General features: G+C 37.6%; 3 protein-coding genes across 4 annotated transcripts; 1 reads left to right on the forward strand and 2 right to left on the reverse strand.

Moving 5' to 3' along the window:
- Nucleotides 1–1,429: 1,429 nt before the first annotated feature.
- LOC123880224 (alpha-enolase-like) lies at nt 1,430–9,905 on the reverse strand. The gene is made up of 4 exons (XM_045928221.1): nt 9,605–9,905; nt 8,085–8,307; nt 7,402–7,495; nt 1,430–2,781 (listed from the first exon to the last, which is right to left on the reverse strand). Exons 1-4 carry the CDS (start codon nt 9,775–9,777, stop codon nt 1,502–1,504), a joined length of 1,770 nt encoding a protein of 589 aa, XP_045784177.1. The 5' UTR covers nt 9,778–9,905; the 3' UTR covers nt 1,430–1,501.
- Nucleotides 9,906–11,797: 1,892 nt separating this feature from the next.
- Nucleotides 11,798–13,723, forward strand: LOC123880223. 2 transcript variants are annotated; one of them, XM_045928218.1, is made up of 4 exons: nt 11,801–11,934; nt 12,603–12,668; nt 13,121–13,342; nt 13,640–13,723. In XM_045928218.1, coding segments are annotated over exons 1-4 (336 nt in total). In that variant the 5' UTR covers nt 11,801–11,887; the 3' UTR covers nt 13,641–13,723. The 2 variants fall into 2 exon arrangements, with proteins under 2 accessions (XP_045784176.1, XP_045784174.1); XM_045928220.1 differs by lacking the exon at nt 13,640–13,723 and having other exon boundaries at nt 11,798–11,934; nt 13,226–13,466.
- On the reverse strand, nt 13,689–16,585 carry LOC123880222 (dephospho-CoA kinase domain-containing protein). Its single transcript, XM_045928217.1, has 4 exons — nt 16,215–16,585; nt 15,704–15,995; nt 14,936–15,139; nt 13,689–13,818 (listed from the first exon to the last, which is right to left on the reverse strand). The coding sequence occupies exons 1-4, from the start codon at nt 16,324–16,326 to the stop codon at nt 13,728–13,730; spliced, it is 699 nt and encodes a 232-aa protein (XP_045784173.1). The 5' UTR covers nt 16,327–16,585; the 3' UTR covers nt 13,689–13,727.
- Between the last annotated feature and the right edge of the window lie 96 nt (nt 16,586–16,681).

The raw sequence follows: 16,681 nt of genomic DNA on the forward strand, positions 1-16,681 counted from the left end.
CATCGCCGGCTCACTACAGAGCACGGGTCTCCTCTCAGAGTGAGGAGGTTTTTGGCCATAGTCCACCACGCTGACCAAGTGCGGATTGGCAGACTTTCACAAGGTGTTAGGTACACCTTAGATAACAGAGAACGCTCAGGCATGCAGGTTTTCTCACGATGTTTTCCTTCACCGTTAAGTTATGGGTATTTAATTACTTAAAACATAACTCCGAAAAGTTAGAGGTAGGTGCCGAAATCGAACCCCCGACCTTCGATGAGGAGTCGGACGTCCTAACCACTAGGCTATCACATCTTAGTTGTATTTTTTTTTGCGGCTTATGTTATCTTGGTAACGTGAAGGCTTGCGCAATTGCTTACAATCACTTACGAGTCATTGGCTAATATTCCCCAAGGCTTAAAATCTACATATAGAACTATTAATTAATTATTACTATACCTATTCACTGATTGCACCCTTGCTTAAAGCGAGCGTAAACTTGAGTGTAAGTATTATTTATCCGCAATTATTCAGAAGATAGTACAATCCCCGGGGGCTAACTAAACTTCGCGAATGTGGTAAAATTGGGGTGCGATTGTATGAGGGACGCGCACGTGCGCACTGTTACAACCCTTGGCCTTAGTTTACACCGAACGATAGGGCTGACCTGTGCCACTTGATTATTTTATGATAATATCCATTTTTATAACAGTTTATGGGGACACGGTGTCTGAATAGAAAGTTTATCGACTCATTAATAGGCTTAAAATACGAGTATTTTTGCGTAGATGCACCTGGGAATATCACCACGTGAATAATTTTATCTACTACCTATCTATCTATAAAAAGTATGCTTCCAAAAAACCATATTATATTATTAAAGATCATGTAAATGACAAAAAAGCGTGAAACTCGCTCCAGAAATGCGCGGGACCGCAATTATTTATTTATACAGTTAGATACTTATATTTAAACCTATATTATTGAAAATTAAATATTTGAAAAGAGCAACCGCCGAGTTTCTTTCTGGTTCTTTTCGGTAAAAAAGGCATTCCGAAGCAGTGGCATTCTCTTATGACTATTTAAAAGTTCTTGAATAGTTATTTGAATAAAATCTTTCTATTTCAATTAAGTATTGTTTTTTTTTATAATAGCCTATTAAATATGCATGGAGAGTAGTTATCTCTACAATGTTAAGACATACATTATCAAAACTCAGCAGCTCAAGATAACTTTAAAAAAATTGGATTTTCCTTTGCATCACTCAAAAATCGATAGATAGGTAATTATAGCCTATTATCTCCCCGGGTATTACAGAATGTACAGTAGGTAATAATTACATTTCAGTGGGACATATTACTTCCGGTAATTTGACCACTTGTCATATTGCGTAGGTACAAAATAGTTCACTTTAGTACAGATTTTTAACGCTATTTTTAAACACCTGTGATATTGTTTAAAGATTTTATTTAGAAGCATTAAATAATTCACATACACATAATTTCTAAAGGATATTTCAGGTCTACATATGTCCACGATAGTTTTTTCCAGCATACTTCGACAAGGCGCCTAATTCTTCTTCGATCCTCATTATTTGATTGTACTTGCCAACCCGCTCACCTCGTACTGGACCACCGCATTTCACCTGCCCAGCTGACAGACCTACCACAAGATCTGCTATAAACAGATCATCTGTATCGCCCCATCTATCACATACACACACACCAAATCCATTAGATTTCAACAATTTATACGATTCTATCAACTCAGTGAGGGTACCTGACTGATTTAGTCTCAGCGAAATGGCATTTCCTGCTTTCTTTTCTACGGCTAATCCAACTCTGCGTACGTTAGTCTGAGTTAGATCGTTACCGAGTATTTGATTTGTCGTGCGCGCTGTCAAGGTAGACCAAGCCGCCCAGTCGTCAAATTCAAATGCATCTTCTATTGAACACACTGGAAACTCCTTCATATTGTCCAAATATACTTCAGCGAGCTTATCAGAGGACACGTAGTTCTGAGGATTTGAATTTGGGTTTTTAAATTCTAAATCATATGCCCCATCTTTAAACAGGTCAGTAGCGGACGCATTAATAGAGATTTCAGCTTTGCCAATATACCCACATTGTTTTATGGCATCCGTTAGAAGCATAAGGGCATCTCTGTGACTATCCAGTGGTATCGACATTCCACCGGTGTGACTGACAAAAGCAGCTTGGGCACCATATTTGGCTGAAATACTGTTTTTGACGTAGTGATATATTTCACTTCCTATACGCATCGCGTTTGCAAAATTAGAGGCTCCTGTGGGCATAATCATATATTCTTGAAACGGTAACCCGTTACTGCTAAGGATACCGCCCACTATAACTGTGATGTGAGGTACTGGTAATATAATGCTGGCCACACCAGCCAAGTCGGAAATATGTCTATAGAGAGGAACTCCTTTCTTGGCTGCTCCTGCTTTAGCTACTACCAAAGACACGCACATAATAGCGTTTGCGCCCAATCTTGATTTATTTTCAGTACCGTCCAGAGCTATCATGAATTGGTCGATCTCTTTTTGCATAGTCACTTCGAGATTTTGCTTGATCAGTTCCGGACCAATGATGGTGTTTATATTTTTGACGGCGTTGTTTACACCTTTGCCAGCAAATTCCGAAGGCTTGTTGTCACGGAGCTGAACTGCTTCTGCGATCTTCTTTAGATCCGTTGAAGGGACCCCGACTCGAAATAGACCAAGTTCAGTTACCATATCCACCTCGACTGTTGGTACGCCGGTTGCATCTAATATTTGTCTAGCTATTAAGATTTTAATTGGCATGTTATACTTTATTTAAGAAAGTAACGTTTGAAACGAAAATTAGACGATTCAATACATCAAAAGATTATATAAAACTTTAAAAATATAATAACCTGTAAACAATGACAACTTAAATTGTCATCTTTTAAAAATAAAAAGAGTGAAAAAGTTTTTTTCACTTTTTTAAATGCGTTCAATTCATGAAATGCATTTTTATAGCTAATTTCTACGAGAATTGTTATACTTGCAACGATAACATAATAGCAAACAAAGTGTTGAAGTGGTCGAACAGGGGTTGCGCACTTCGCACGTGCACGATAATCTTTATGTAAATCCTACATTACGTTTCGATAAGGTGTTTTCATTAATTGAAAAAAAGATTACTGGGTGCACAACCCCCTGTGAGGACTGCGGTCTTTTATAGCCTTTGTATGGTGTCATACCTATTCATTGTTCATTATATTTAATAGATAAAGCAGTTAATCAGGCCTTGCTTTAGATCATCTGCGAAAAAAATGTAAGTAATGATGATAAGAAAAATTCAATTTAATGATTACCTGCTATTCACTTAGAGGAAATATTATACAGTACACATGCACTATACATGACATGATTATTCAATGACTAAACCTTAAGTTTCACTGAGATACTTCGTGACGTAGAGCGCAGGTTGTGGGAGGAATAAAAAGAAAATTCCTTACGAAACGCGATCTTTGGGGGAGGGTATACAAACCATACCTTTATGAAACTACCTACTTACCCGAAATAGAAAACGTACCCAGGCATTCACATTTCACATACAAGTTCATGGGAATCACTTCCCACCACCCGGTAGGTATTTACATCAGTAGGTACTGAAGCTTTTTAAGTACTGATTTGCGTAGAATCATTATAATTAAAAAAATGTAAAAAAATATACCTATTGATATAGGAATTAAGTGAAATAATTTACTATGGGTACTCATCCGTACTTATTTATGTAGGTTTCTTTTAAAAAGTTTCCATTGTTACGCAGCCGCTTAAAATAAGTGTTCATAATAATAGTGTACTTATTACAATTCCCGTATTAACCAAGATAGGGGGTGAAGCTTAATGGTTTTCTAATACACTCCGCCTCCCTGTTTACAGAGCGGACTCTCAATTTGCTATGGTGTGATTCGCAAATGCAATACAGCTGACACCCTTGTTTATATTTCTGTCAACGCACTTACTTAACTAATTTTTTAGTTGTAATATTTTACAGAAATGCCGAATCATGTAACGTTCTTGAAGTGTGGTAGCATTCCGGAAAGATGACGCGTTGAATCAGATTAGTGTATAAAACTGCCATTCCAGGTTAAGTTCCATCTTTAGACTGCATCATCACTTAGGTAACTACCTCCAGGCTGTGTTCCAGGTGAAGTGATTGCAGTCAAATATTTTACTTAGTTCACCCTAGAAGTAATTTTTACCCGACTGCGGCGAAGCCCAAAGGAGGGTTATGTGTTTGACCTGTATGTGTGTATGTATGTCCGTTTTTTATGAAAATGAGTTGAGATGATATGATAATGATAAAAACTATGACTGTGTATATGTCTGTTACCTACGTCCCCAGGACTCATCGCTGAACCAATTTTAACAAAATAAAACAAAGGTACCTAGTGCGGTAGTGCTAAGTGCAGACATCCCGTTTATCACGAAAAGTTAAATTTTTCACGGGACTTTCTAAAAATCCTAATCGACGCGACATCGATATAACATCTCAATGCCATGCGATATAATCACGTGGATTTAGATTTATAACTTCGTCACTAGTACATATTCCTAAGATAAAAGACCTTAGAAATTTATGAATAGAAACATCACCACGGGTCGTAACTGTGATATCCTTTAAGTTTTTAATTACATGTCCTAGGAGGCCTAATGCCAACATTTTTCACATGTAGGTAATTCTAAAACATCTGTTATCAGCGACGCATCATTAAATGGTGGGAGAGAATGGTTCAATTAATGACAATTGTTTCCGCACGGTGTTCCCTATGGCCCTATGGGATGTAATCGTCACGCGATGGCTCGTGGGAAAGCTGTGGGGATGACACCTGGATGGACCGCCGATAACACGATAAGGATTATTCATTATCATATCATAATGATACTAGTACATACATCATACGTAGATACATTCAAATTGATATTATAAATATGAAATCTTAACTGTCTGTCTGTCCACTAGCTTTTTACGGTCCATCCGTTTAACCGATTTTGCCGAAGTTTGGAAGAGAGAAGCTTGTATCTCGGGAACAGGCATGGGCTACTCTGTGTCTTGGGAAATAAAATAGTTGTCACGGGATTTCAATAAAAAGGAATTCCACGCGGATGAAGTCGCCGTAGTATAATATTATAATCAGTTTCAATTTTCAGCCGTGGAAAGCTGGATGCATGGATGCTGCTGTTGAAAGAGGTTTTAATAGTGAAATCAAAACTTATTTATTTCATGTAGAACAAGTACTATCTTTATCTACATCTGGGACTCAACCAACGGTTCAGAAAGATTTTCTACTGAGAAGAGCCGGCAAGAAATCTTTTCTTTTCTTTTTAAGTTATTCTACACCAGCAGTTCGTATAAGAAACGTTAAGCAAAAAGTTTCGTGCAAACAAAGTAAAAGTGAAAAAAATATCCACAATAGTGGAGATTAGATCCACATGTAGGTACATCGCAGTCATTATAATCAAGCAAATTACATCGATCACCGCAAGGTGCACAAACAAATCGATATGCGAGCGAGGGTCGCGGCCTGGCACTAGCTGACCCAATAGCTGCTACAAACACTTATTAATTTGTAAAGGAATTGTTATTTCAGTCAGATATTTTATTACTTGACTGGCTTATGTCCGCGACTACGTCTGCGCGGACATCACCAAACCCCTATTTAACCCCTTAGGGGTTGAATTTTCAAAAATCTTTCTTACCGGATGTCTACGTTAGAATAAATATCTGAATGCCTTTCAGCCCGATCCGTCCAGTAGTTTGAACTGTACATTGATAGATCAGTCAGTCAGTCAGTCATCTTTTCGTTTATATATATTAAGGTTTGATTAAGAGCGGTGATAGCCTAGTGGTTAAGATGGCCTTCTATTCTGCAGGTCGAGGGTCTGATCACTGGCATGCTCTAACTTTTCGGAGTTATGTGCATTTTAGGCATTTAAATATATCTTTATGGAAAACATCGTGAGGAAACCTGCATGCCTGAGAGTTCTCCATAATGTTCTCAAAGGTGTGTCAAGTCTGCCAATCCACTGTGGACCAGTGTGGCAAACTATGGCCTAAGCTTTTCCCAATCTGAGAGAGAGCCTCTCAATGCCTATTAAGCTCGTCGTGGAAATGTTCTCTTCTGACCTCTTCAATTAAGTACTTATGTTGTGTTGCAAGACTTTTAAAAATCATCATGCTACGAAAATTGCAAGTTCCCATAAACTGAAAACTTTAACTTAAAAACAGTTAGATTCTTTCAGTTTGTAAACTTGTTTAGTTTACAAACCTCCAAGAACCACAAAATATACCTACAATTCATACCTCTAAACTACTCCTAAGTAAATATTTATCTCTTAGAACTACATTGTAGTTCAGGATTCTAAGTACATATTATTATGACCAAAACATCGGCCGCGTACAATGGTTTCTCACAACCCATATCATTGCTGATTAGTTATAACAATTATTTGACACAGTGTGCTAAACTCATGGGAGAGAATGTAATATGTAAATACAACAGCAACTACCTATGCATACGGGTAGGTATGTACATATATACCTACCCGTAGCTTAGCTTATGTCCCGGGCACATAAAGCAACGGCGTTTCCCGTTAAACATAGATGTAGCCACGATCAACATACAACGGCATTCACAATGCCATTTGGCGTTGGACGATTTTAACCCCAATTCAACTGGCATAGACGTTAACCGTTCAAGTGTGGCCACTCAGTTAAACGTGTTGATTATCGCGATAATTATGGCGTTGTTGGGTATTGACGTTAACCTTAATGCAGCCGCAACATTAGCCGCAATAGCTATAATATCACATATTACGTGCAATTTGGAAGTAGCTACGCGCTACGCGACTACGGAGCCGGGCTACGGAGGATGGCAGTGATTTCGCAAGCTATCATATTATGAACTTGAACACGAAGGCGAGTATAAAACATATCGATTAGATACAAGAGTACTACTAAAGAATAGAATAAAACTACTATAAGTCTTAATGAAATTGTGCTAATTTTGTTGAACACCACATAGCTGGCGCACAAAACGGTGTACTAGTATTTGCGAGAAATTCAATACAAAAGTACCCAATAGGCTTTCCTGAGACGACAGACCGACAGACGGACAGACAGATAGACAACAAAGTGATACTATGATCCTATCCTTGTCAGGCAAGGAACCCTAAAAATTGAAAGGGGGATAAAAATTTCCAAGCACAATCTTCGAAATAATAGTGTATAATATCCTATAGTATTTTGATCAGAAGCGTAATCGCACCGTTCTGTTTGCCAGCTCCTCATTATTAATCTAGCAAATGACGAGAGATGAATATAATTGCACTCATGCCTTCTTTCAGGGTATCTTCAAACTACCACCTACCTCGTACGATGATTTTCTTTTGTTCATGGCTTAACTTCTGGCTGTTTGTGACTCCGGATAGCATTGTGTCTGGCGCGTTTCTATCCACGCGTACCTATGGTTAAATAAGTTATTAATAAGTAATGAATAAATGAGTTGTTAATAAGTGATTATAATTTTATTTATTCTTATACTATGCCCACGACTTCGTCTACGTAGATATTTAAAAATTTCATTGGAACTACGAAAATATTTAATTTTTCGGGATATAATTTATATATTTTACTATATTCACGTGAAATCGTGTCAAACAAGTTGTCTTGATTGAAGGACAAACCAACAAAAAATACACTTTCGCATAATATGGGTAGTGATAATAGAATAATTAATAGTACCTAGATACTCAGCATAGTAAAGGTATTCCTTGTAAAGTGGACCCTAGGTTCTAATCAAGCTAATCTCAAAATCGCTGAAGAGATTTTATCAAAAGTTTTAAACAGTGGGTATAAAATATAAATGAATTTCGTATCTAAATAAAACCAGTCGATTTATGACCCATACATACCAGATACGATAATTTTGTATTTATTAAAGCAAAAAGGTTTTGTTCAAACTCAACATATTCTAAATTCGAGGAGGCAAAATCAAAAATATCTAAGGATGTCTGTTGGTGATTAGTATTGACTCTACCGCCATTATCTTACCAGTTCTCCAAGGAAGCCTATATATCCGATGGCAAGTTTCAGCGTGTCCACTTTAGAGAGCCGTTTCTCGTAAGGCAGGGTCGGGATGTGCGCACGTAGTCCTTCGAAGGCGTCGTTGATAGACTGCATGCGGCGGCGCTCGCGCAGGTTGGCCGCTTGGCGTTGCTGTATCTGTTGTTGAGGGCAGCGCAGACGTCGCTTGTGATGACGCCGACATTCCGATCTTATAATATAAACAAGTCATAATTAACAAGTGTAAATTAAAAATTTATAACACCCCCGACAAAGTATTTGAGTTTTTCAAAACATCATTTTCAAATAAGTTTCAAATAAATAATTATTTATCTAGGCAACGTCCATCTTGACAGCTGGTCATTTGTCAATTGACATAATATTATGAACCTAACGGTCTGTTACAAAGTTACAAGAAAACTAGTAAAGGCTGATAACTTTTAAACGGCTGATCCAATTTTTTTGGATTATAGCTAAGAACACTCTCGATCAAGCCACCTTTCAAACAAAAAAAAGTAAATTAAAATCGGTTCATTCGTTTAGGCGCTACGATGCCACAGACAGATACACAGATACACAGATACACAGATACACACGTTAAACTTATAACACCCCTCTTTTTGGGTCGGGGGTTAAAAAGCCGGTAAGTGCGAGTCCGATTCGCACACGAGGTGTTCCTTACTATCGTACAAGAAATAACAATTTTTTTGTGATTCACGGTTTTCGGATTTTCCCCTTAATTATAGGTTAATGGGAAGTCTTTGATTCCATTGATGGATCTTAGCAGATAGACTGATAACGACGTGATCCTATAGTTCTTGTTTTCTCTGGATATACGGTCCCCTCTAAACTAATAAACAAGACTGCTATGCCGAAAAACGAACTAAAAAGTAAACATTTTCACCTTTGAAAATGGCGCAATATAGCCGCCATATTGAGTCTTTTTCAAAAAATAGTAGCCAATGTCACTCGGGAATCGAGATGATTTTAGGTAGATAAAGTAATCAAAAGTAGATAAAGTTTATTTAGTTATCTATCTGCCTGCTAATATGTACACAACAAAATACAAATAAATTACGTAATTTAGCAGTTTTCTTAACGCTGAAATGAGCAAATCCCCCATCAAAGATTTCACGAGGATTTTTTTCGCCACAGTAGGTATCAATGATTTACGATAATAATAATATAAAAAAAATTATAAAAGCAAAAGGTAATTTGCATCTCTGTATAATGCGTGTAATTCGTATGTTTTGCATCTTTTCACAGCTGAACCTCCTCTGGAAACGGCTAATTTTTCCACTAAAAATTTTATCCCACGAAAACAGAAAATCGCAATGCTGAGATCACCTAAGACACTTTCTAGATAATGTTTACAGAAAATAAAATAACAGAAACAATAAAAAATAAAACTTTTACTTTAACGGTGTGATTTCGCCAAGCAAACATCTCATTTTGGAAAATGCCCAAAAGCTAGGAAGAAAATTCTAAAATTCAAAGGAAAACTTTACCTTTTTCTTGGCGTAGAATGGTTTTCTTGGTCGCTAGCGTATAAACTGCCGTCGGACATTGACGAGTCATCATACAGGAACATGTTATCAGAACTTCCAGGTGACCCGCCGAAATTTAGTGCTGCAGAACTGTTGGTCTCCAAAGGAGTGCAATGACTGTCATTGGTATCCATGTTAAAATCACACTGACAATTTACAACTGTAGGTTGGTAACTTATTTATAAATGTTATTTAACTTTTTTTAAACCATCTCTATGCGTTATAGTGTCAGTAATTATTACACGCTCAACCACTGTGTTGATGGAGGGACACTCTGTAACGTATTGAAGCTCGGAGGACTAAAAAGGGCTGAGGTGCCGACAATAAGACCCGCCTACACTTCACGCCGCCCACTCGCGGTGACCACTGTAAAGAGATCTCCACCTCTACGCAAGTTTATGGCTTCCATCGATCCAGTGCTATAACACAGTACTGATTATGAAAAGCTCTGGAGTTCTTTTGTAAATGGCTAACATGTTTTGTAGAGCTTTTCGTGGACGTCATTTGTTTACGAAATCTGGTTACATGGTTTTACCCTTTAGCTACAAAGGTTTTAAGACTGATTATGACAATTGTTTCAGCAAAAGAATATTTGCGTTACGTAGGTAAACAAAAATTATAGAGAAAAGAGAAACTGTAGAGAAAATTTTCTATTTTGCGCTGTTGAATGTGAATGATTGATGCAGGTTTCCCGGAATCGACCTTCTACGGCTAAAATATTCGGGAGCCTATACCGCCGTTTTAAGAACCAATGCAAACTAAAAAGTCCAAACTAGCAGGTAAAGTACCTACCTACCTACTCAACCATAAAATAAAAGTATAATAATGTCCTCCTGACCGAATTTCGGCCAATGCAGCCAATCTCCACAGAGATTAGCCATCTGCGGACTGCTAATTTATTAAAGTGCACAAGTGCGTACCCAACACACGTGTTCTCTCTATTCCCTCACTCTCATAGCCCGATGGGATGAAAATCCGACACGACAGGAGAGAGCTAGGCGGAGGACCGACTACTTTGTCGGTTCTCCGAAGCTCCAGGGTGAATTTCCTAACTCCGGGCTACTATTAAGAATTTTCTTAATTTTTTTCTGGCCCAGGGAGAGGCAGGTTACAATACTACCAGTTCCGTAATATATAGGGTTCCGTACCTCAAAAGGCAAAAGGGAACCCTTATAGGATCACTTTGTTGTCTGACTGTCTTTCCGTCTGTCGTGTCTATCAAGAAAACCTATAGGGTACTTCCCATTGACCTAGAATCATGAAATTTGGCAGTTAGGTAGGTCTTATAGCACAACTATAGGAAAAAATCCGAAAACAGTAAATTTGTGGATATCATAAAAAAAAAATTAAAACGTGTTTCAATTTTCAAAGTAAGATAACTACTTATACGAAATGGGGTATAGTATATGAAAAGGCTTTACCTGTACATTCTAAAACAGATTGTTATTTATTTTTATGCATACCAAATAGTTTTGGATTTATCGTGCAAAATGTCAAAAAAATAATAACCAAGTACGAAACCCTTGTGCGCGAGTCTGACTCGCACTTGGCCGGTTTTTGGATAGGTGTTAAAAATATTTAGAAGTTTCCTTGAAGTGTAAGTAAAAACATTATCATAAAAGCTATAAATACTAGGTATAGAAAAAAATTTGACAGGAAAACCCAACGCCTAAATATTTTTGGCTCGACCTAGTAATCAAACCCAGGAGCTCGTCATCCGCAGTCGAACATACTAACCATCGAGACAGTTGCAGTACCTACTATACGTAGAACAGCTATAACAATGCTGATTCTGGTAGGTAAGTAGAACAAATATCTACAACCTTGATAAAACTATTTTACGAGCGAGATGCTAAGTATAGGTAGTGGCAATAAAGCAAAAAACCAGCCAAGTGCGAGTCGGACTCGCACACGAAGGATTCCGTGCCGTCGTACAAGAATATTTTTCAATTTATTTTACTTTTCATGGCGGCCATTTTAAAATTATTATTGTGTTATTATAGTGGCAGTAGAAAATAGGTACACATTATGTGAAAATTTTAACTTTCAGCCAATTACACGGTTCACGAGATACAACCTGCTTACAGACAGACGGGTAGTGGAGGCTTAGTAATAGGGTCCCGTTGGCACGCTTCGGATACGGAACCCTAAAAATGTATTAAGCTATTATTTTTCCTATAAATATAGTAACTTACACTTGCACCTAACTACCTGAGTAAAGAGCACTGGAAATCTGTAATCATAATGTCGTTTTCTGGATGTTTACTTTGTCTAAATGTTATTTTGTTTCAGTAAGTATCTAAAAGCCTATTTTTATTGATGTTGATCTGGAACCTGCGCAGTGGGTAATTATTTCTCAATCTATTTGGTCGTAAGAAGGTAGGAACGATAGCGGAGACAATTTGCATCGTCGCGATGCGATGTTGTTTCGTATAGGTAAACCGAGACCAGCAGCAAGCGACAGCGACAGACGATACTGTTGCCGCGACATGGTTGCGTGTTGCTGTCGCCTGTCGCTGTGGTCGGTGTGTTCCAGCAGCTTGCGTCGCCACAGCCCTTTGTTGAGTCCGATGTTCTTGTCGCTGCAGCACGATGATCAAACGGAACAACAGGGACGCAGTGGCAGTGTCGCTATTATCTAGTCGGATTATAGCTTCCAAAGTCCTAGGAAATATGTGTATAAGAACTAGTAGTATCGCTTGCGATCAGCGGCACTGCACAGGAAAATACTTACTGATACGCAAACAAACTCCTTTTGCAGTCGTCGTTTAGAGTTTTTTTTTGATAACTAATAATAATCTTTTTAACTATGAGGTAAGCTTAAGAAAAATAGATAAACCTATAGAGCTGGATTTAAATGCTAAGGCCCGGTCTCCACCTAAGCGGAGCGGAGAGGAGAGGTATATAATAGCCAACCAATCAGATTTTTAACTAAATTTTATTGATGTTTCCAATCTAGTTGTCGAGTGGCCATTGGAGAAAGGACAAAACTACCACGTTACGCATTTGATCCAAATTTTAAACCGTAAGTTTTAGAATCACAATTACTTACACATATCCCCTTCACTTTCACCCAGGTCTTCAGAATCTAATCAGGCATTAGCCACCTATTGCTATAAACAAAGTAGATCCAAAGTGTTGAATATCTCATTTTGAGTTATTTATCTAACTATGATAATTAAGTATAGGCAGGCCGCCGCACTTATCTATTATGTATGAGAGAGAGAGAAGCGTTAAAAAATAAACGTAGGTATATGCAACAAAAAGAGAGGCGATCATTGAATGTAAGACTACAGCGCTGTGCGAGCTAAATTGCACTTTACTACGTCGTAACCAGAGTCGCTATTTATTTAAACGTCTTTGCAGAGATAGTTTTCTATACGGTATTATCAAGCATTTTGTGGTATAGGTGTAGTGTTATGACATATTTAAAATCAGCTGGCCTTCTTTGATTTAATTTCATTTTTATTATTCCAGGGCGATCGTTGGATCTTATAGCTACGATATGGTGCTAGGAAAATTTATATTGCCTGACAGAAATAGCTCGACAACTGATATTAATTTAACTGATATCATTTTTAGTCAACCATCAAGCACTTCTAGTCCCGACGATATCTACAGAAAATACGTGGGAATAACTGAATCAAAACCATTCAACTTGTTACGCTCTCAGTTATCAAGAAATTCATCAAATCTTTAATCACATTATTCAAAAGTAAAGTTTCAAATTACACAACTAAAAAATCTCCAAGTAAAATTACAAGTGTAAATTAAAAATTTATAACACCCCCGACAAGTGAAGGTTACAGTAACTAGAAAAGAGCTGATAACTTTCAAACGGCTGAACCGATTTTCCTGGATTATAGCTAAGAACACTCTCGATCAAGCCACCTTTTCAGTTCATTAGTTCAGGAGCTACGATGCGACAGACAGATATACAGATACACACGTCAAACTTATAACACCCCTCCTTTTGGGTCGGGGGTTAATCAGAACATTTAAATTGTCATAGTTGTAGGTATATTGAAATGATACTACAAATATAATGATATTAACAATAAATTACTTACTTTTATTTGACAAATCAAGTTTTATTTTGGATCAAGTTTACAAATAAATGGGTAACACCAAATAAAAAAGCCATTACAGCAATCAAAAATATTGCACGAAAATACCTGAAACAATGAAAATAGGGATGTCAAAACCAGTTAAGCGAATCTGTTCAAATTCTGTGGAAACTCTTTTATTTTCCGGCACAAAAGTGGGTTCTCTTAACTCTATCCTAATGACTTGTTCATCAAAGGTAAGTCATTTATTAGTCGTTTACTAGCACAAAAAATATCCATCAAATGGAGAATAGAGAAAGAACCTTTTTTTTCTCTCTCGTCTCGCTTTACAAAGATTAGCCAATGTCAAATTTGTAGTTATTTGTAACAAGTTAGTTAAACTATACAAGTATGGACCCCGTCTGTGCCGGCGCTCGCCTACATACGCACGGTACCCCCTTAGAGCGCTTTATAGTCGGTTTTAACAAAAAAAAACACTCCAAAAAGGCAGAGCACACCCGCCAGCTAACACCAACACAGACATAGTCCGAAAGAACCTTTATTTAGTAATCGATGATAAAAACCAGCGGGCAGAAAAGGTTGTTATCGTGGCTTGCTGATGCCGGGTATAATCAGAACAGCAAACATGTGCGGTCCTGTACTCGGACTGCACACTTGCACCTCGGAACCCTAGCGATGTGAACTGAGGTCATAACAACACTCATCCGTGAAATTGATTATTGAGAAAGAAAAGTCGAAAAGATAAATAACAAGTGTAAATTAAAAATTTATAACACCCCCGACAAGTGAAGATTACAGTAACTAGAAAAGAGCTTATAACTTTCGAACGGCTGAGCCGATTTTCTTGGATTATAGCTAAGAACACTCTCGATCAAGCCACCTTTCAAACAAAACAAACTAAATTAAAATCAGTTCATTAGTTTAGGAGCTACGATGCCACAGACAGATACACAGATAAACACGTCAAACTTATAACAACCTTCTTTTTGGGTCGAGAGTTAAAAACACACCGCTTCCACAAGCACTCGGGGATAGGAAAACACAAGCTAAATTCCATCCCCGGGTTGCAAACTATCTCTGTAGCCTTAAAATCACTCCATGAAAAGCTAGCAGTCATACAGACACACTTTTGCATTTATAATATTAGTAAAGATTAGTGCAGTTACGGCTAAGTCGTACCCATCTTTGGACTTGTTATGCATATCAAAGAGGCAGTTAAACTTACCAATTGAATTTGGATCGCCGTAATAACCTTATTATACTTTCTGTTTGCCGTCTAGTATTGGCGAAGTCCCCGGAATTGTCTATGACGAAATGCGAATTGGCAACCTTTTGCTCCAAAGGCATCTGAAAACTTATCCTCTTCTTGGCAACCTTTTCTGTAAAGTCACTCCTCTTGCAAAGTCGTTCAAGTTGTTGATAGTCTTCACTAAAACAAAAACATCAAATTATTTACTTACTAGAGTATGCCTGTGACTTTGCCAACTCACATATGTTGGAATTACAACCAATTAGTTTGTATGGTGCGGTTACTGGCTGCTGTCAAGATTGGGACACGAGGTTGATGTATTCTTTATCCATATTAATATTATAAATGCGAAAGTGTGTCTGTCTGTCCGTCTCTCTGTCTGTCTGTTTGTCTGCTACTTTTTCACAGCCCAACAGTGTAACCGATTCTGACAAAATTTGGTATAGGGTTAGCTTATATCCCGGGGACGGTCATAGGCTACTTTTTATCTCGGTAAATCAAAGAGTTCCGGCGGTATTCCTAAAGATCCATCCACTAAACCGATTTGTATGAAATTTGATACCGAAGTAGCTTGTGTCCCTGTAATCGAAATAGGCATTTTTATCCCAGAAAATAAACAGTTTCCATGGGATCTATAGAAATCTAAATCCACGCGGACAAAGTCGCGGGCATCCTCTAGTTCTTTATTGATTAAAACATACTTGGGGAGACATTTAGTCCTAACATATGAGTTAAAAAACTTACCATACTACCGTGATAATTTTATGCATGAAATTGATCATCTTCCCAGTTTCAAACAACAATGGCACTTCCATGACTATGTAATTGTGGCCTGAAAAAAAGTATTTCACAGCCATTTTCATCATGGCGGTCTGTATTCTTGGGTGTGTGATAGCATTGAGCTTCCTTCGCTTCTCTATATCATCAAAGATGAGTTCTCCTAACTTTAATCTGTTAACCCTTCCATCAGAGTAAAGAACTTCTTCACCAAAGTAGTTCCTTAACTCTTTCCATGCTTTAGTACCAGGCTCCAAAACTGAAAGAAATATACAAATATATTATATAAACATAGATTTGTGTTCAATATTTTCACAGAATTTCTTTAATGGGCAGTATGAGTGATCATTATTTTCAATAATGGCTGTATGGTAACCTATAATCAGTGAACCTATAATAGTAACATGTAACAAAGTAACTTGTCCACTTGTCAGACTTTCTTTACTAAGCTAATATGAGCAATTAGCCTTAGAGATACCTTGCCTAGCCACCACATCCGCATCTATTACAGCTACTCCGTTGTCCCGAAATATTGAAAGCACGGTGCTCTTGCCAGTTGCGAGACCTCCAGTTAGACCGACAATAAACATTTTTCTCTCACATTTATTTAAACTGTCTATCCAATCAAACAGAAAGGTCTAAGGATTAAGACTGAACACCTAGACTTAACGTAACCTAAGTGAGGGTACAGCTAATTAAACAGTATTAACTTATATATTAACTCCATTACAGTTTTTTAGAGATAAGTATTTTTAATTTATTTAATTTATTGACAAGCGATAAATATTTAAGAAAATTTTTGAACACCGATCCGATCAATCCGATCAAGGAAACACCTATTTTGAATTTGACTTTGACGTTACTTTGACAGTTGTGAGTTTTGACGCGTCTTGACAGTGACTTAAATGCCTAGGTCTATTTGAGGGACTTCGTCTGTGTTGGTGT

The sequence above is a fragment of the Maniola jurtina genome, chromosome Z, assembly GCF_905333055.1.
Source record: "Maniola jurtina chromosome Z, ilManJurt1.1, whole genome shotgun sequence".
Lineage (NCBI taxonomy): Eukaryota > Metazoa > Arthropoda > Insecta > Lepidoptera > Nymphalidae > Maniola > Maniola jurtina.